The sequence below is a fragment of the Lucilia sericata genome, unplaced genomic scaffold (genome assembly GCF_015586225.1).
Source record: "Lucilia sericata isolate MDLA Ls3-8-SP2 unplaced genomic scaffold, ASM1558622v1 Contig001336F_arrow, whole genome shotgun sequence".
NCBI lineage: Eukaryota > Metazoa > Arthropoda > Insecta > Diptera > Calliphoridae > Lucilia > Lucilia sericata.
The window spans coordinates 76,109-92,556 of record NW_023995280.1 but is presented as its reverse complement, the minus strand read 5'-3'; the positions used below and the strand labels follow the sequence as shown (position 1 = coordinate 92,556).

Below are 16,448 nucleotides of genomic sequence, written 5' to 3'. Positions count from 1 at the left end.
TTTTATGAAAAATAAAAATTTTAAAAATATACTCATGGTGTAGGATATTATTTGGTCGACCATGCCCGACTATACTTTCCTACTTGTTTTTTATTAGTTTTTATTTCAAGAACTTCTTTAAAAATATATAACTATTTAAGAAAAGTTAATATATCTTTAAATAAATTTATTACATTTTATAAAAATTAGTATAAACATTTTTGAAAGTTGTTAAAAAAAAAACGGGAAACATGCAAGTAATTGTATGGTAAAAACATGAAATATTTTTATAAACTCCTTAATTTTTCATCGATTTTTATAAAATAAAATGTTTAGTTTTTATGTACCTACGTGATTTTGTTATTAATGAATAAAATTAAATGCTGAATAAAATTATCTTTCTTGTGTTAAGATAGGGGACAGAATGAAATTTTTGTATTGTAAATTAATTTGAAAAAATAGTTTTCGACCATATCCCTAGCAAATTAATTGTTTGTAGTTAGAACTATACAGGTAGTTTTAAATACCTGTAAAATAGCTGTTTATGCATAAAAGTGAGCATTTTAGAAGCAAATAGCTCATATAATTAAATGTACTTTATTACAGTACAGCCACAATTTTAGATTTTGGGGAAGGATCCGAGATATCAGAAGTTGAGCATAGAATATGACGTCGAATTAAAAAATTGTCAGAGGGTGAAAATGGCTACAGTCAAGCCATAAATATTGATATATTATATGTTACAATCGGACTTAAAATGGCGACGTTATATATAAAAAAAACAAAAAGGGCGGTATTTCTAGGCGTGGCAAAAAAATATTTTTTATATTTTTTGAAATGTTATTAACATATCTTTAATCGTAGGGGGTGACTGACTCAACTTTTTTTCGACCCACCCTAATGTCCACCCTCGTACTGTACGCCGAGTACTAAATTCTGCCGGTTATAATGCAAGAGTTTGCAGGAAAAAACACAGATAAGCAAGATAAACCAAATGAAGTGTTTTTCCTTTGCAAAAGAGCACATAAACAAGGGAGCAGAGTTTTGGGATAAAGTAATATACTCTGATGAGAGTAAATTTTCCATATATAAATCGGATTTAAAGTTAAATTTTATTACATCTTTTTTGGAAAAAATTACAACATATCAAAAGCAGTTATAACAAATTACAACTTAAAAATTACAACTCAATTGTTTAGAATAAAATGAAGTAAAGTTTTTTTTTAATTTTCTTAAATTTCATTAATCACTGATTTCAAACGAATTTGCAATAAAAAGGTGTTCAATACTTTTGTCATTTACGAAAAACACAAATTCATAAACTTTTCACATAATTTTATGACAAAAAAGCACTTTTTAGGTTGACAACATCAACGCAATTACAAATGAAATTGGTTGTAATTCATAATACCAAAAAAAAGTTGAGTTGTTTCAATTTCAACTCAACTGAGTTGAGTTGTAAACCATAATAGGGGCATTACTTTCAACGGGACAATGACCCCAGACGGCAGAAATAGCTCGCTTGTGGATTTTGTATAACCCTCCCCACATACTAAAGACTCCTCCACAACCTCCCGATCTCAACCCAATCGAACATTTATGCGACCATTTGGATCGACGTGTTCGGGAGCACCATATTACCTCAGAAAATATGCTCAAACAAAAACTACTGAAAGAATGGCTGAAAATTAGTTCAGATATGACTCAAAAATTGGTACATGCGTTGCAGAAACTTTTATAAAAATAACGGAAAACTTAATTCATACTAAAATAATATTTTCTGACTTGACTTTTGTCCATCTGCGTACATAATATGTACGTTAGACAAATATAGTTAGCACAATACCGGGAAGAACATAGGATTCGTTTTATGCGATTAATTCGTTTCGCAAAAAAGCGCATAATTCAAATTCGCACAAAACGATACACTAGCTCCATACAAAATCCATTAATTGGGTTTTAGATAAAAAAGCGCACATTTTCAAATTATTCCCTTAAAAGTCAAACAAAATCGCATATAAAAAATCAACAAAAATTTAATTCTTTACTGAAACCATAAGAAATAAAGGAAACAAACAACAAAATAATACCAATTCCAAATAATGAAGAAAATATGCAACATTTCTTAAAAATAAAACTTAATATTTCTTCATGTACAAAGGATTTGAACAATACTTTATATATCCGAACAGGAATTGGTAAAAAATCAGTAGTTGTACTTTGTTGAATACTTTTTTGGGTGTATGTGGACCAAAATTTACCTCAAAATCATTTTTGCGAAGAAAAATTTTAGAATTTTGAAACCGCACTAATTCAAATTCGCATAAAATAAATTCGCATAAAACGAGGTTTGAGTGTATTTAAATAAATACAAAACATATCGAATTTCGAGAAACAGAAAAAAATCATTTCGGTGAAATTATATGAGGTTTATAATGAAATAATTTCAATTAATAACATTAAATAATTATATGTAAAAATTTTAAAAACGTACAGTGTCGGACAAAACTAAAGCACAAACTTTTACCTGTTAGAAAAAAAGCTCAGAAAATTTCAAAAATAGGTAATTTTGTAATTTGAATTATTAGTTTAGATAGAATATTGTCTAGAAATTATAAAAAATAAGGTTATTCACAGTTGCTTTTTTATCGTGTTATACAGTAAAAAAGTTATATCAACAAAAACAAATAAAAACCCTTTAGGCCTAACTATAATGTGCATAAACTAGCTTAAGGTAATGTCAACATTAAAGGTCTCTCAAGTGCTTAAGAAAATTCGAAGAAACTTTTAGGTGGCTACAATGTACTTACATGCATTCAAAACAATTTAGCTCCATTTTCACATTTATATACCACAAGTAGAGTCCGACCGAACTCAAAATTTCGTTCGGTACCGAACACCGAACCCGAACTTCGGTAAATTTGAAAGTTCGACCGAAACCGAACTTTTTTTAAATGAAAAATAATACTTTTTTATCTGTAAGAGCACGCTGAGAAAAAACACGGTTGTGATAACCATGTTCTAAGAGCAACATATTATGATTAAAATTATGATTGTAGTCTAAACATATTATCGTTATTGTAACAATTTTAAAATATCATATGATTAAATACCCTCAAAAAATTTCATCATGATATTTTTGTATTTATCATAATATTGTTATACATAATATTATGATCCAATGTGATCAAAATTTCGTTTTAAATATGTATCGAAATCAAAATGAATTTTATCGAATCAGTAAAATTAGTTTTTAAAAAAATAAAAAATATATATACAATACTTAACACAATTCGCAAATTTCAATTTGCCAATTTATATGAAATTTTGGTTCATAAAAAAATTTAAGTATAATTTCATAAAAATACTAGTATCTTTAAGCCTGTTATGAACGTTAGTAATTTTCTAAAGCGAACATTATATGGAGGCCATGTCCAAATGTAAACCGATTTTGTCCATTTTGAATACCAATCAAACTGCAACAATAGTTTAGGTCCTATCGTCGTTTCAAGAGACTGACTGACAGACATGTCTAGATCGTTTGAGAATAAGAACCTAGAAAATTTCGATGTTACAAATGAAATCAAAGATTTATAATCGAAACTAGATAATTCAAATTAAATGTTTCACTTTTCTTAGCTTTTTAATCAGTTTCTGGTTAACAGTTTTTCAAATCAGCCGAAAAAACGAACGGTTAAAAAGGCGTTTTGTACCTATGTATGTATATCCGTTCCGTCAAAATTTTGCCGAACACCGAACATTGACCGAACCTCACTTTTTACCGACACTAGCCACAAGTAATAACAAAAATACACAATTCATAATATTTTATCGAAATAAATTAATTTCCTTTTAAATTTTATTTTTTTTCTTTATTTTCTTTGTGAATATAAACCAACAATTGATTCCGTACGGAATGTGCTTTCAGTATCGCTCTTTGCTTAAGCAAATAAAATTTGACGAAAATTGACGAAACTTTCTTAAGTACATTATAGTTTGTCACATACGTTTTATATGTATTCGCTCAGTTGCTTAAGGTGACTTCAGCTTGTGTAAGCATATTATAGTTAAGCCTTTACCCTTGGCATAGAAATGATTTGTTTTCAGGTTGTTTTCAGTGTTGGTAAACAAATTTTTTTAAACAAAAATACACAAAAAACAAATTTTTAAGCGAATGATGTTTCAAATATTCGAAACTAAATTCGAAAGTTCAAAGTAAAGCTCAAGAATCCAGAATCTATGTTCGAAAAATTTTGAAAGCGGTTAAAACCAGTTTCCGCTAAGCGAAATTGCAGAAATTTGTCAGTGATGAGTACCCCTGATGAAAATACAATATTATGTTCGAATATTCGAAATTAAGTTCGAAAATTCGAAGTAATGTTCGAAAAATTTGTTTTGCTTTTAAAATAATCTCTGGATCATAAAAACTATAAAAAAATTGAAATTTCGAACTTATGTTCGAAAGCTGTTAAATACAGTTCCCGTACACCGAAATAGCTAAAACTTGATAGTCAAAAATCTACTTGGTTACAATATAATGTATTCGAATATTCGAAATTACATGAGTTCGCAAATTCGAAGTAATGTTCGAAAAGTTTTTTATGATTTAAAAATAATCTCAGTGAGACAAATTCCTTAAAAAATCATATCCATTAGTCAATAATTTCGCAATTTATAAGCCATTGATAATCGTTTTCCTGTTGATCTCTCCATTTTAGAGACATAATCTCCACTGTACAGCTTTACATTGTGCAAGATATTTTCATACATAAAACAAAAAAAAACATCCCAAAACCACAATATTACCACCTCCGAGTATTTTATTTTATATTTACTATTGTATACCGATAATTACACTACTGACTTAGATTCTAACTTAAATTCCTTAAAATCATTTTAATTTAGCTTCGATTCATCAGAAAAATGTTCATTGTATAAAATTTCGGTCAAAGTGCCCCTCTGTCAAAACAATCCTAGCCAGTTTGCATTTTAAGCAAAATAAAAGGCGTTTTTACTTCGATAGTATTTGAATTGTCATTCACCTTGTTAATGCAATATAACCATTTTTAATATCCGAATTCGACACTGGTCCTCCCGTTTGATGGTTTCTTCGAGGTTCCCCACTACAGCCAATAATGCTGGTGATTGAAAGTCACTTATAATTTGCGAAATTATAGTGGGATAAATGTGATTTTTTTTACAAATTGATGTCAATGATTCACATTTATTAAAATAACCCACAATTATTTTCTTTTAATCAGAAAAAATAATTTTGAAGAACCATTTTAAATTTCAAAATGCAGGAAAATACACTGCGAATTATAAAAATTTCCTAAAATGTAATTTCGCTGCAATTTTAGGCTAATTTATGTAAAATGGCAAAAAACAATTTATTTTAATTTTAAACAACATTATTTTTTATTGTTTTTATAATTACTATATTCTTTCTAAATGCTGGTACTCTGTTTGAAGTCGTGAAAAATGTTTATCAACTTTTACAATTTCGTTTGAAAAAATTTAAATGTATCCGTGTTATCTACCTAGGGATTTAATAAAATTTGGCGTTTTCTATCGCTTATATAAGTAAACAAAACCAAATGTTTATGTTTTGTTTGACAAATTTAAATTGAAAAATAAATTAAAAAGAAAAATAATTTTTGTATTTTTTTTTTTGTAAAAAACTTTTTATGAATGATAATTGCATCTAAATTAAGAAATATCACGTAATATATAATGGATATTAGACATATGGTCTCCACTAACTAAAGACCTGTAAATAAACTTTTACTTAAAATTTCACGTGAACTAACTAGAGTCTATATTATTTCATACAAATGAAAAAATGTTGCTGAAATGTTGTTAGAAACATTTCACATGTTTTTCAAAAATACAGACAGAGTACTAATTCAGCAACATTTTTCCATAAAATTTTCATTACAATTTTTTTTGTATGAAGTTTTTAAAAATTTCACGTGAAATTTTGAACAGAATACCAAGCTTAAACTAATAATTTTTATTATAAAATATGAATTTTTCTAATTTTACTAAACTTGTTTCTAACAAGTAAAAGTTCGTGCTTTAGTTTTGTCCGACACTGTATATTTTTTCAATCGAAAAAATATATTTCTTATCCTTTTCTGCTCTTTGAGGTAGTTTTTGTAATTTTGAAATTTGAAAAAGTTATAAATGTTCTCTGGGATATTATTTGTATGAGTTTACTTACATATTAGTTCCGGTGGAATATCTTCAACAGGTGTCGGGTGTTTACGTTTTTGTGCTACTTTTTCATGTGCCTTCATAATATTGAATGTATCATCTAAAACCGCGGTTTTGATTTCTTCCGAATCATTCACTTTGGTTGTCTCTTTTTCCATTTGCTGTTGTAAGTCTTTTAGTTCCGAATGTATATCCTCTGTTTCACTCTTCACCGCGCCTGATATGTCGGTCTTTAACAAACACATTTTCTTTGCCAATTCTGGTGACTTTTTTATAAATTCTTTAATACTTTGTTGCATAAGACGTACATCCTCGGCTTTAATCCGATTTATACGTACCAAAAAACGAGATTTGTTGCAACCATGAGTTGACTTTATTGTTATTGTTGACTCCTTTGCAATTTGTTTTGCTGTCACCGCTGGTGATGGGAAACTACTTTTGGGGCTACAGTTTTCAGTAATATTTTTCTGTTGAATGGAGTTCGATAACTGCCTCTGCATATTTAAAACATTTTTAAAATCTGCTTGTACCGCAGTGCTCGTTAAATTAGGTTTATCTGGATTACTTAAATTATCTTCAATACCTTCATCTTGCTCGTTGGTACTCGATGTATTGTTATTTATTATTGATGAATTACATACTGATGTAATAATGCTCGTACTACAGTCTTGTATTTTTACAATTGTAGATGGATTTACTTTGGAATCATTTAATTGTTTATTATGCACATCATTTTCTTGTAAAGTCCTTAAATAAAAAGAATTTGCATATTTTAATGTAATGTAAAATTGTTGCTAACTAACCAGCTACTTATACCCTTGTGGAAATTGGCACACAAAAAAGTTAGTAGCATGTTAGTTTGAAGTTCGTAATTAGTTTTAGCAGATCAATGTTTTCTTATTTGTTGGAATTCATTACATACATTAACATTATTTTAACAACATCTGCGATGGGTAATATGTTTTCTGTTTATTTGTATTTTATTGTAATTTTATTTTTTTTTTATATCTAAAACAATTTAAAATAACATCAGCCCAGCCAAAAATAATACAAACAACATTTTAATCACATCTAAAAATGCGATTATATATTTTTTACTTTTAATCCAAGAATACCCAATAAATTAAAACCTAGTTAAAAATTAGGAAACATATGTATGCAGAAAAGTTACTGGTAAAAAACGATGATATTTAAATAAGCGTGTAATAGGAAGAATGTTATTTATATCAGATTTTTACTGCTTCTAAAAATAATATTAGATCTAGTTCAAAGTTGTCCAAAACAACATCCCCCTAATGTAGCCCAGAAAAAATTAATGATGTCATACTTTATAATCTACGTCTTAATCACATCTAAAAATGCGATTACATATTTTTCACTTTTATAAACCAAATATTTCCTTACAAATGAAAACCCAGTTAAAAGTGAGGAAAGAGATGTAGAAAAGTCACCTTTTTTTGCTGGGAGAGTTTATAAAAATTCGACTTTTGGAGAAACCGGTTTTTCGGTTAACAGAAAATTGGCCATTTCTAGAAAACCGGTTGAAACCGAACATGAAAAAACTGGTAAAAAGGTTAACCGAAATGTATGGACAGCTTACAATCCACTACGATTTTGTTAAAAAAGGACACACATTTTACGGCAGATTCTGAACAACTAGAATATTTTCACCCTGTAACAATTTAAAAAAAGCTTTCACACATAGAAAAGTTGATATGAATGTGAAACTAGAGTTTATTTAAAGCAATTCTGCATATTCCGATTTTATAATCAGCTCTTATGTCCTTTTAAAAGACTTACAAAATCAAACGGATATTTTAAATAATTATGTGTTGTATGATGCTAATATTGGTATAAAATGAAAGCTGGGAATCTGTACATTTATCTACATATATTATTTTTTGGACTCACTTAGAGCGGGTTTTTGAGTTGGCAATCAAATGCCAATTAATAATCAGATTAGTTAATCTAAAAATAAATTTAATATGATATTAATCCGCTTAGATGTTTTTGAGTACAACAATGCATGTTTTATAAAAAAAATAAGAAGATAATTGTAAATGTAATATGAAAATTAATGAAAACTTAAATTTAAAACAAAAAAACTATTTTTAAGTCTTCCTAATTTATATTAATCAATAAATCAAACATTTTAATGTTAGACAAAAACAAGTAAGAGTTCTATATTCGGCTGTGCCGAATCTTATATACCCTTCACCAGGATGTGTTAAAAAACAGTCAGTACGAATTTTATTACAAAAAATCAAAAAATACCAAATGTATCCCATTTTATACGTTCTAACTTAATCCGGGCTCTACATGCTTAATTTCATAATTCTAGGTTCAATATTATAGAAATTTCAAAAAGTACCTTTTGATGAACGAAAAAGTACCAAAAGCTTCCCTTTTGTGGGTTCCCACTTAATCCAGGCTCTACATAATGTTTCTAGGTTCAATATTATAGAAAATTCAAAAAGTTCCTTTTGTAGAACAAAAAACTGCCAAAAAGTCCCCTTTTATGTGTTATGGCCTAATCCGGGCTCTACATACTTAATTTCATGTTTCTAGGTTCAATAGTATAGAAAATTCAAAAAGTACCTTTTGTAGAACAAAAAAGTCCCTTTTTGTAAGTTCTTAGCTAGTCAAGGTCCTACATGCTAAATTTCATGTTTCTAGGTTCAATATTATAGAAAATTCAAAAAGTACCTTTTGTATAACGAAAAAGTACCAAAAAGTCACCTTTTATGTGTTCTGGCCTAATCCGGGCTCTACATACTTAATTTAATGTTTCTAGGTTAAATATAATGGAAAATTCAAAAAGTACCTTTTGTAGAACGAAAAAGTACCAAAAAGTCCCTTTTAATAGGTTCTTACCTAGTCAAGGTCTTACATACTTAATTTCATGTTTCTAGGTTCAATATTATAGAAAATTCAAAAAGTACCTTTTGTAGAACGAAAAAGTACCAAAAAGTCCCCTTTTATGTGTTCTGGCCTAATCCGGGCTCTACATACTTAATTTCATGTTTCTAGCCAATAACAACGTAACGTGATGTTCATTCTTTGCTTTGTGTTTACAAACAAGAATTACAATAACAAATAACAAAAAAAATTTACCGTTTGATACTGTGTTTTGTTTTTGTTTGTTTATTGTTTTGTATAAGCATGCACGAAAAAAGTAAATTTCTGATGAAATTTTCAGACGTGGTCCGGATTTTTACTCATATCTTCGTTATTTATGGGCCGATTTGGCTGATTTTAAATAGCGTTCTATTCGATCGTATTTCCGGTAGAATTATTGAAAATTCGGATCTCGCAGATATCTGGGGTCTTCTGAAAACTGATTTCAACATACACACAGACAGACGGACATGGCTCCGCTATTTATAAGGATCCAGAATATATATACTTTATAGGGTCGGAAAATTATATTATAGAAATTACAAACGGAATGACAAACTTATATATACCCTTCTCACGAAGGTGAAGGATATAAATATAGAAAGAAATTAAAAAGGGACGGTATTAGTACACTGTACTAAAACTATTAACTTAATCATAATCATTTAATCAGATAATGATTTACCCTCTTTCCCAGCATCTACATATAATGAGTAATACACTTTTAATTTTATGACTTATTTACCACTTATGGGACGCAAATTTACTTTGCTTTTACAATTTTTGTTATTTATAATGGCTGGGGAGCCATTTGTTTCACTTCAATAAGTAATTGTTACATTTGCATATAATTTTATTTTTAAGATTTTGATTTTATATTTTTAATATCACTCATATATACATATATGTATATATTTATAAATAGTATTATAAATTTTTTTCATATGTATGCTATTCAGGATTTGCCTCTGTAATATAGTTTAATTGGCCTATGGCTTTTATATTACTTTGTTTGAATAAATAAATAAATAAAAGATCTCATTTTAGAAACAAAAATTTTTAACTTCTTTTTTGTGACAAATTTTCTTTACGCTTCCATTTCTTATTTAATCCTGATGAATTGAAATATATATATATATTTATTTCAATTTCAATATTATAATATTATTTTGAAGCAGAGGTTTGATATTAATATTAAAATCCAATTTTTAATATAAATTCGGAATTCCGTCTTCTGAAATTGTATAAGGGTGCATAAAAGCTGATTATGAAAAACTGAATACACAGAGTTAATACTAATGGTCCACAGTTTCCTTACACATAGAATTTTTCATGTATGAAAATTACTGTTGACTTTCATATAAATGTTCATCTGCGATGGGTAGTCATCTTGACGTGATGCAGATGCTTAAGCGCGATGATCTGTAGAGCCATGCTGGAGGGAATGGCCATCACAAGTTGGCTATTCCTGGTAGGATCACCCATTCCAGACGAGTTTACATTGAGCGCGAAACTAAGAACTACCCTCCCCCTGTCTGGTAGCGTCTGTTTCCCTATGGGACGGCTATCAGACGCTTTCTACGGCTATTCTCTCCTTATTAAGAGGGGTGGTGGTGGAAAGCAAGTCCGGCTGGTTCTATGAACACTTGAATGTGTAACGTAAGTGCACTTGTCACAACGACAAAACCATGGAAGAGAAGAAAGAAGCAGGCCCCGCGTACCCGGTCAGGGGCTTCATAATCTCCGGGGACCCTACTTCCACAGCGACGGTAATGGGCTGTGGAAAGTCGAATGCGACTGTTACCCAGACTAGTCAGGCGGCCACACCGGGTCAGGCTAGTTTGCGTGTTACCGGCGTCGCAGGAGGCCAGTTTGGTACACCCAGGATGGCTGAATGTAATAAATTTAAAACTATTCGTAGTTGCTCATCAAGTGGCGAGGTACCTCAGGACTTCTCAGCAAGTACCTCTAAAGCTGCTGCAACCCAAACCGCTAAGGCGGTTAAAAACCCTGCTTCGGGTACTGATGATAAGGGGTCGGCTAAGTCGTCTCTTACACCAGCTTCCCAAGTGCCAATTGTACCTCCAGGCTCAGTGACGGTATCCTCCTGTCCTGGGGATGTACCACCCCCTGCCAAGTCCGGCAATCAACAATCGACTCGGCAAAAAAAACCCTCCAAGCGGGCGGCAACTACAAGGCGTTCCGCCTTTAGGATTATTAAGCTACTCGGGTCCAAACCACCCGGGGAACTCATTACGGAGCAATCAGCTTCCCTCCAATGGGCCAAGGCCCAGATCACTGGCAACGACAATGCTTCTCTCCTCCCGCCGAAGTGAAAACGGAAGCGGCGCCTAAATGGCAACGTTCAGAGGAGGAAGCAGCTTCTGCAAGCCAGCAGTAAGGGACGAAATGTCCAAAACAGGTGCAGAAGTCAATGACGCGCTCCTTCAGTGAGGTTGCCAAAGACAGCCTTGTTCGAGCCGTCATTGACCGAAGCGACGTTGACGGATCCATATCCCAGTCTAACTGGGATGTGGTGAAGCAAAAACTCATGGGAGTGTTCTGGCACGTTGGATGGTTCCAGGGTCACGTTAAATTAATTACATGTGCAGACGAACGCTCAGCGTTGCTGCTCAAGTCTGCCATTTCACTATTGGGTGAGGTATGGGATGGATCTAAGCTTGATGTGGTGACTCCTGAGGAGATTCCACGTAGGCCTCCGTCCATCGCCAAAATACCGTCTGAACCCTCCATTCCCGAAGATATCTTGGAGATCCTAAAGTGCTGTAACCCTCAGCTTCCAACAAATGATTGGAAAGTTGTAAGGGTTTCAGAGGCTGATGGACCTTCAAGACATGTGATCGTAGTCCTGAATAAGGAATCTTTGGAACCGCTGCGAGAAACAAAGGGGAAGGTCTATTACGGCTTCGGAACGATCTTCCTCCACGTTTATCGTAGCGATTCCAAGGGCGATCCCTCTCCGAAGGTGGAGGTGGATGATGAGATGACCGTGCAGTCAACAGAAGGCACGGTTAGCAACACAACCTCTGATCCCTCTGATGTTAAAAGTTCAGGTAAAGTAAGGTCCTGTATTCTGGCCAAGAGCTCTCTTCACATCTTCATCTTATCTGATTTCAGTGATGAAGATACGGTCGCAACCGCACTAGAACATGGCGGCACTACTACATGGCTAGTTTCAAGCTATATGGCCCACGATCACGGGGATTGTCCTCCCAACAACAATGTCCGAAGATTGGTAGATAAGGCGAATATGCACAATATCCCTGTCGTCATATGTGCTGACGCTAACTTGCACCACAGTATCTGGGGTAGCAGCGACACCAACACAAGAGGTGAGCAACTTTTCAATTTCATTATTAGTAGAAATTTGGAAGTAGTAAATAGGGGTTCAGAACCCTCTTTCATTGTATCTAACAGAAGAGAGGTACTAGACATTACTCTCGTGAGTGCTAAGCACCGCGAATGTATAACGCATTGGACCGTATCTAATGACTGTTCTTTGTCAGACCATCGATATATAGACTTCATGATTGGTATTATAAAAGGGAATATGAATAGTATTCTAAATAGAAGGAAGACGAACTGGGAAGTTCAATATAACCTGCTTTCCTCGTCTCTAATTTCTCTCCCTACTCTAGAAAGTACTGAGGACATTAACGCAACAGTTCACACCCCAACGGATGCTTTCCGTATGGCGACTACAACTGCCTGTAAACCTTCCATCAAGAGAGGAAAATCCAAACCCTCATGGTGGAACACTGAAATAGCAAACGCTAGAAAAGTATGTCGTACACTGTTTAATGAAGCAAAAAGGACCAATAACTGGATGCCCTATAAGACCTCAGTGAATCGTTTCAAAAACTTGACTAGAAATGCGAAGCGGAAGGCGTGGAGGGACTTCTGCACGAATGTTGAAGGTTCTTCCGAGACCAATCGACTTCGCAAAATTCTGTCTACTTCACATGTTGTCCCGAGCTATATTCAAAAGCCCTGTGGTAACTGGACTATGTCCTGCAGAGAATCTTTGGAAGTTCTGCTGGACACTCATTTTCCGGGCTGTCAACCTCTTAATGAAGAGACTGCAGCTCCGGTTCATTTAGCATCTGATACTTGCTCTATAGTCATTAATAGAAAGAGAATCCAATGGGCGCTTAGCAGTTTTGACCCATACAAATCTCCGGGTCCTGATGGTATTATACCTGCGAATCTTCAAAAGTCGAAGATCTCGTCATTCCATGCCTGCTATCGATCTATAAAGCATGCCTTAGGTTGCTATACATCCCTCATATGTGGATGAGATATAATGTGGTCTTTATTCCTAAAGGGAGAAAGACATCACATACGAAACCAAAGGACTACAAACCAATCAGTCTCGCGTCTTTTCTTCTCAAGACTCTTGAGAGGGTCATTGATGTACACCTGAGATTAACTATCCCTACGGAATTGATCTCCAAATCACAACATGCCTTTACCAAAGGCAAGTCTGTGGAAACGGCTCTACACTCGCTAGTGGGACATGTAGAAAGTTCACTAGCGCACAAAGAGTACTCTCTTGTTGCCTTCCCGGACATTGAAGGTGCCGAACCCTATGCCATTATAGACACACTTGATGGACTAGGGGTTGATCAGCAAACTCAGCGGCTTATAATAAAACTTCTGAGTAATAGGGTCATAAGTGCAACGTTGGGCGGAGTCAATGTCTCAAGATTTGCTAGTCGTGGCATACCACAGGGGGGAGTCCTATTTCAACTACTCTGGAATGTCCTTACTAAATGAACTAGATAAAAGGAGAATTAAGACTGTCGCTTATGCTGATGATGTCGCGGTAGTGGTAACTGGTAAATTCCTAGATACTATATCAAATTGCATGGAATCTGCTCTTAACTTGCTTAGCAAGTGGAGTGTTTCCTGTGGCCTCAGTGTAAATCCACCGAAAACTGAACTTGTTCTTTTTACAAGGAAGTATAAGATTGAAAATTTCATGCCTCCAAAGTTAAATGGAATAAGGCTCAATCTCACTGATCATGCGAAATACCTTGGAGTAATCCTTGACAGTAAACTATCCTGGAATATGAATATCCAAAACAGGATAAATAAGGCCTGCAAGAGGGCAGTTGGTTCAAACTGGGGTGTCAACCCTAAAGGTATCAACTGGATCTTCAAAGCAGTTGTTAAGCCCATATTATTTTATGGTGTTATTGTTTGGTGGCAGGCATTGGAAATCGCTTCTCATTGTGCAGCCATCGAACGCACCTTACGAAATATTGCAATACTAATCACGGGAGCAATGAGGACGACGCCAACGAAGGCCCTGCTAACCATAATGAATTGGTTACCAGCTGACCTGATGGCGATTCAACTAGCCCTTAATTTTGCAATCAGACTAAACGCGTGTGGTTCGTGGTCCGGTAGTAGAGGTATAGGGCACTCACGAATAATTAAACACTTAGAATCTTTGCATCTTAATGTAGACTATTGCGTTGCGAAACCTCACTTCGACAGACGCTTTCACATCCGAATTCCAAATAGGAATTCAGCACACGAGTCACACTCAACTGATGGTGTAACGAATGTTTTCACTGACGGCTGCAAGAGGAGTGGAAGAGTGGGTGGTGGCTTTTTTTGGCAATCATGCCAGAAGAATGGGTCTCGAATATAACGACTACTGTAGGAATTGTAATAATGGGGAAGAAGAGGAAACAATACCTCACCTTCTCTGCTATTGCCCATCTTTCAATGAAAGCAGCGAACAATGTTTCGGCCTTGCTGCTTTATCTGTCTGGATGAGCTATCTGGGATATGTCTGAAGAATATAGTAAACTTTGTGAATCAAACCGGTTGGTTTAAATCTGGAAGTAGAGAGTAATAATCAAGTGTACTCCTACGACCACTAGGGTAACACAACGGGGCCGCAATTAGGTGGACCCATGTGAGCCACTCATCCTTGATTGAATGGCTGCCCTTTTTACCTAAACCTAAACCTTCATATAAATGTATATTATGTATAAGAAGGAGAGCTTATACCAGTTGTGAACGAGTAGTTATTTCTTCGTTAGGTATAGGGACGTTGTCACATGAGATATAAATAAACATTACAATATATAATACAGCTAGATCAGACAGAGAGCTAGTGTAGCCCAGAGAACAGAATGAATCCATTCACGTTTTATGGCCATTCGCCAATTCATTGCTTTTGAATTGCCTTTACTCAACAATAATACAAATGTGCATTGCCTTTATTACATTCTCATTTTATATGATTTTATACATCAAGCAACGAAATAATTCAATGCCCCATGAAAAAACTAAAAACATTCACACCATTCGTCCAGTATTCGTTGCAGAGTATGAAAGCAAACGAAACCTTTCAAAAACATGAGCTAAACTAAAACAAAAACAAATACTTTTGAACTAATAAAACAAAAGCAGAAAAGTATTTAATGAAAAATTAATTTAGTGTATTTGATTTCAATTAAGTTTTTAATTGCTACTACTTAAAGGTACGTTACATTATGTGATTTTGTATTAATACAAAGTAGTATTTGAATATGTATTGTAGTCTCAAAAACTAAAAAAATTTGTAGTTTGACATATATTAAGCTTTTAAAAATTTTTTAAAATATATTTCTTTACAAAATACACAATTTATTTATAGTTATTTTTGGATTTTAATTTGTAAATTAATTTTCTTTTATGTTACACCATAATATTCTTTACAATCCATTTGAAATTAAAAATAAACCAACAAAATTGGTTTCATAATACATGACAATTGTTCAATACAGTTTGACAACAAATTAGATTTTGTATTAAAGATAACGAAACTCTGGTATTATTACAAAGTATTGTAATGTAAAACCCCCTTTAGAGTTTATAAAAAAAACACTTTTGGAGAAACCGGTTTGTGGCCTACACCAAAACATATTAAATCAACTCATTCATGCGCCAATGTGAAAATAATATTTAGTTAGATTAACATCAATTAAACTGATTTAGTTTATATTTATCTGGTACATGCATCCAAGAGATCATTACTAAAATCGGAAGTATTATTTAGGATAATACAAAATATATTGATCTTTTTAGAAATACTAGAATACTTAACATATTATGAGCCCCAAAGTGCTATTCTGATAGATTTCAACCATAATAGGCTTCGTCCTGGTGATAAAAAAATAAAATGCTCAAAAATTTCATCAAATCGTCTAGAAAATTGCTGGATAAATTAAAACCTATTTAAATCGAAACTGACAAGAAATATTTCTGCAGAAAGTTTATTCCACATACAACAGTCCGACGGAAGAAGGATTTTTCCGTGCTCTACTGACAAAAAA

General features: G+C 33.1%; 1 protein-coding gene across 1 annotated transcript in view; it reads right to left on the bottom strand.

The window, feature by feature from the left end:
- Positions 1-16,448, bottom strand: part of LOC119611008 (nipped-B protein-like) — a 114,926-nt gene that overhangs the window by 37,957 nt on the left and 60,521 nt on the right. Inside the window, exon 6 of the mRNA XM_037966457.1 lies at positions 6,203-6,942. Within this exon, the coding sequence (XP_037822385.1) occupies positions 6,203-6,942 (740 nt within the window). The remainder of the gene's footprint in view (positions 1-6,202; positions 6,943-16,448) is intronic.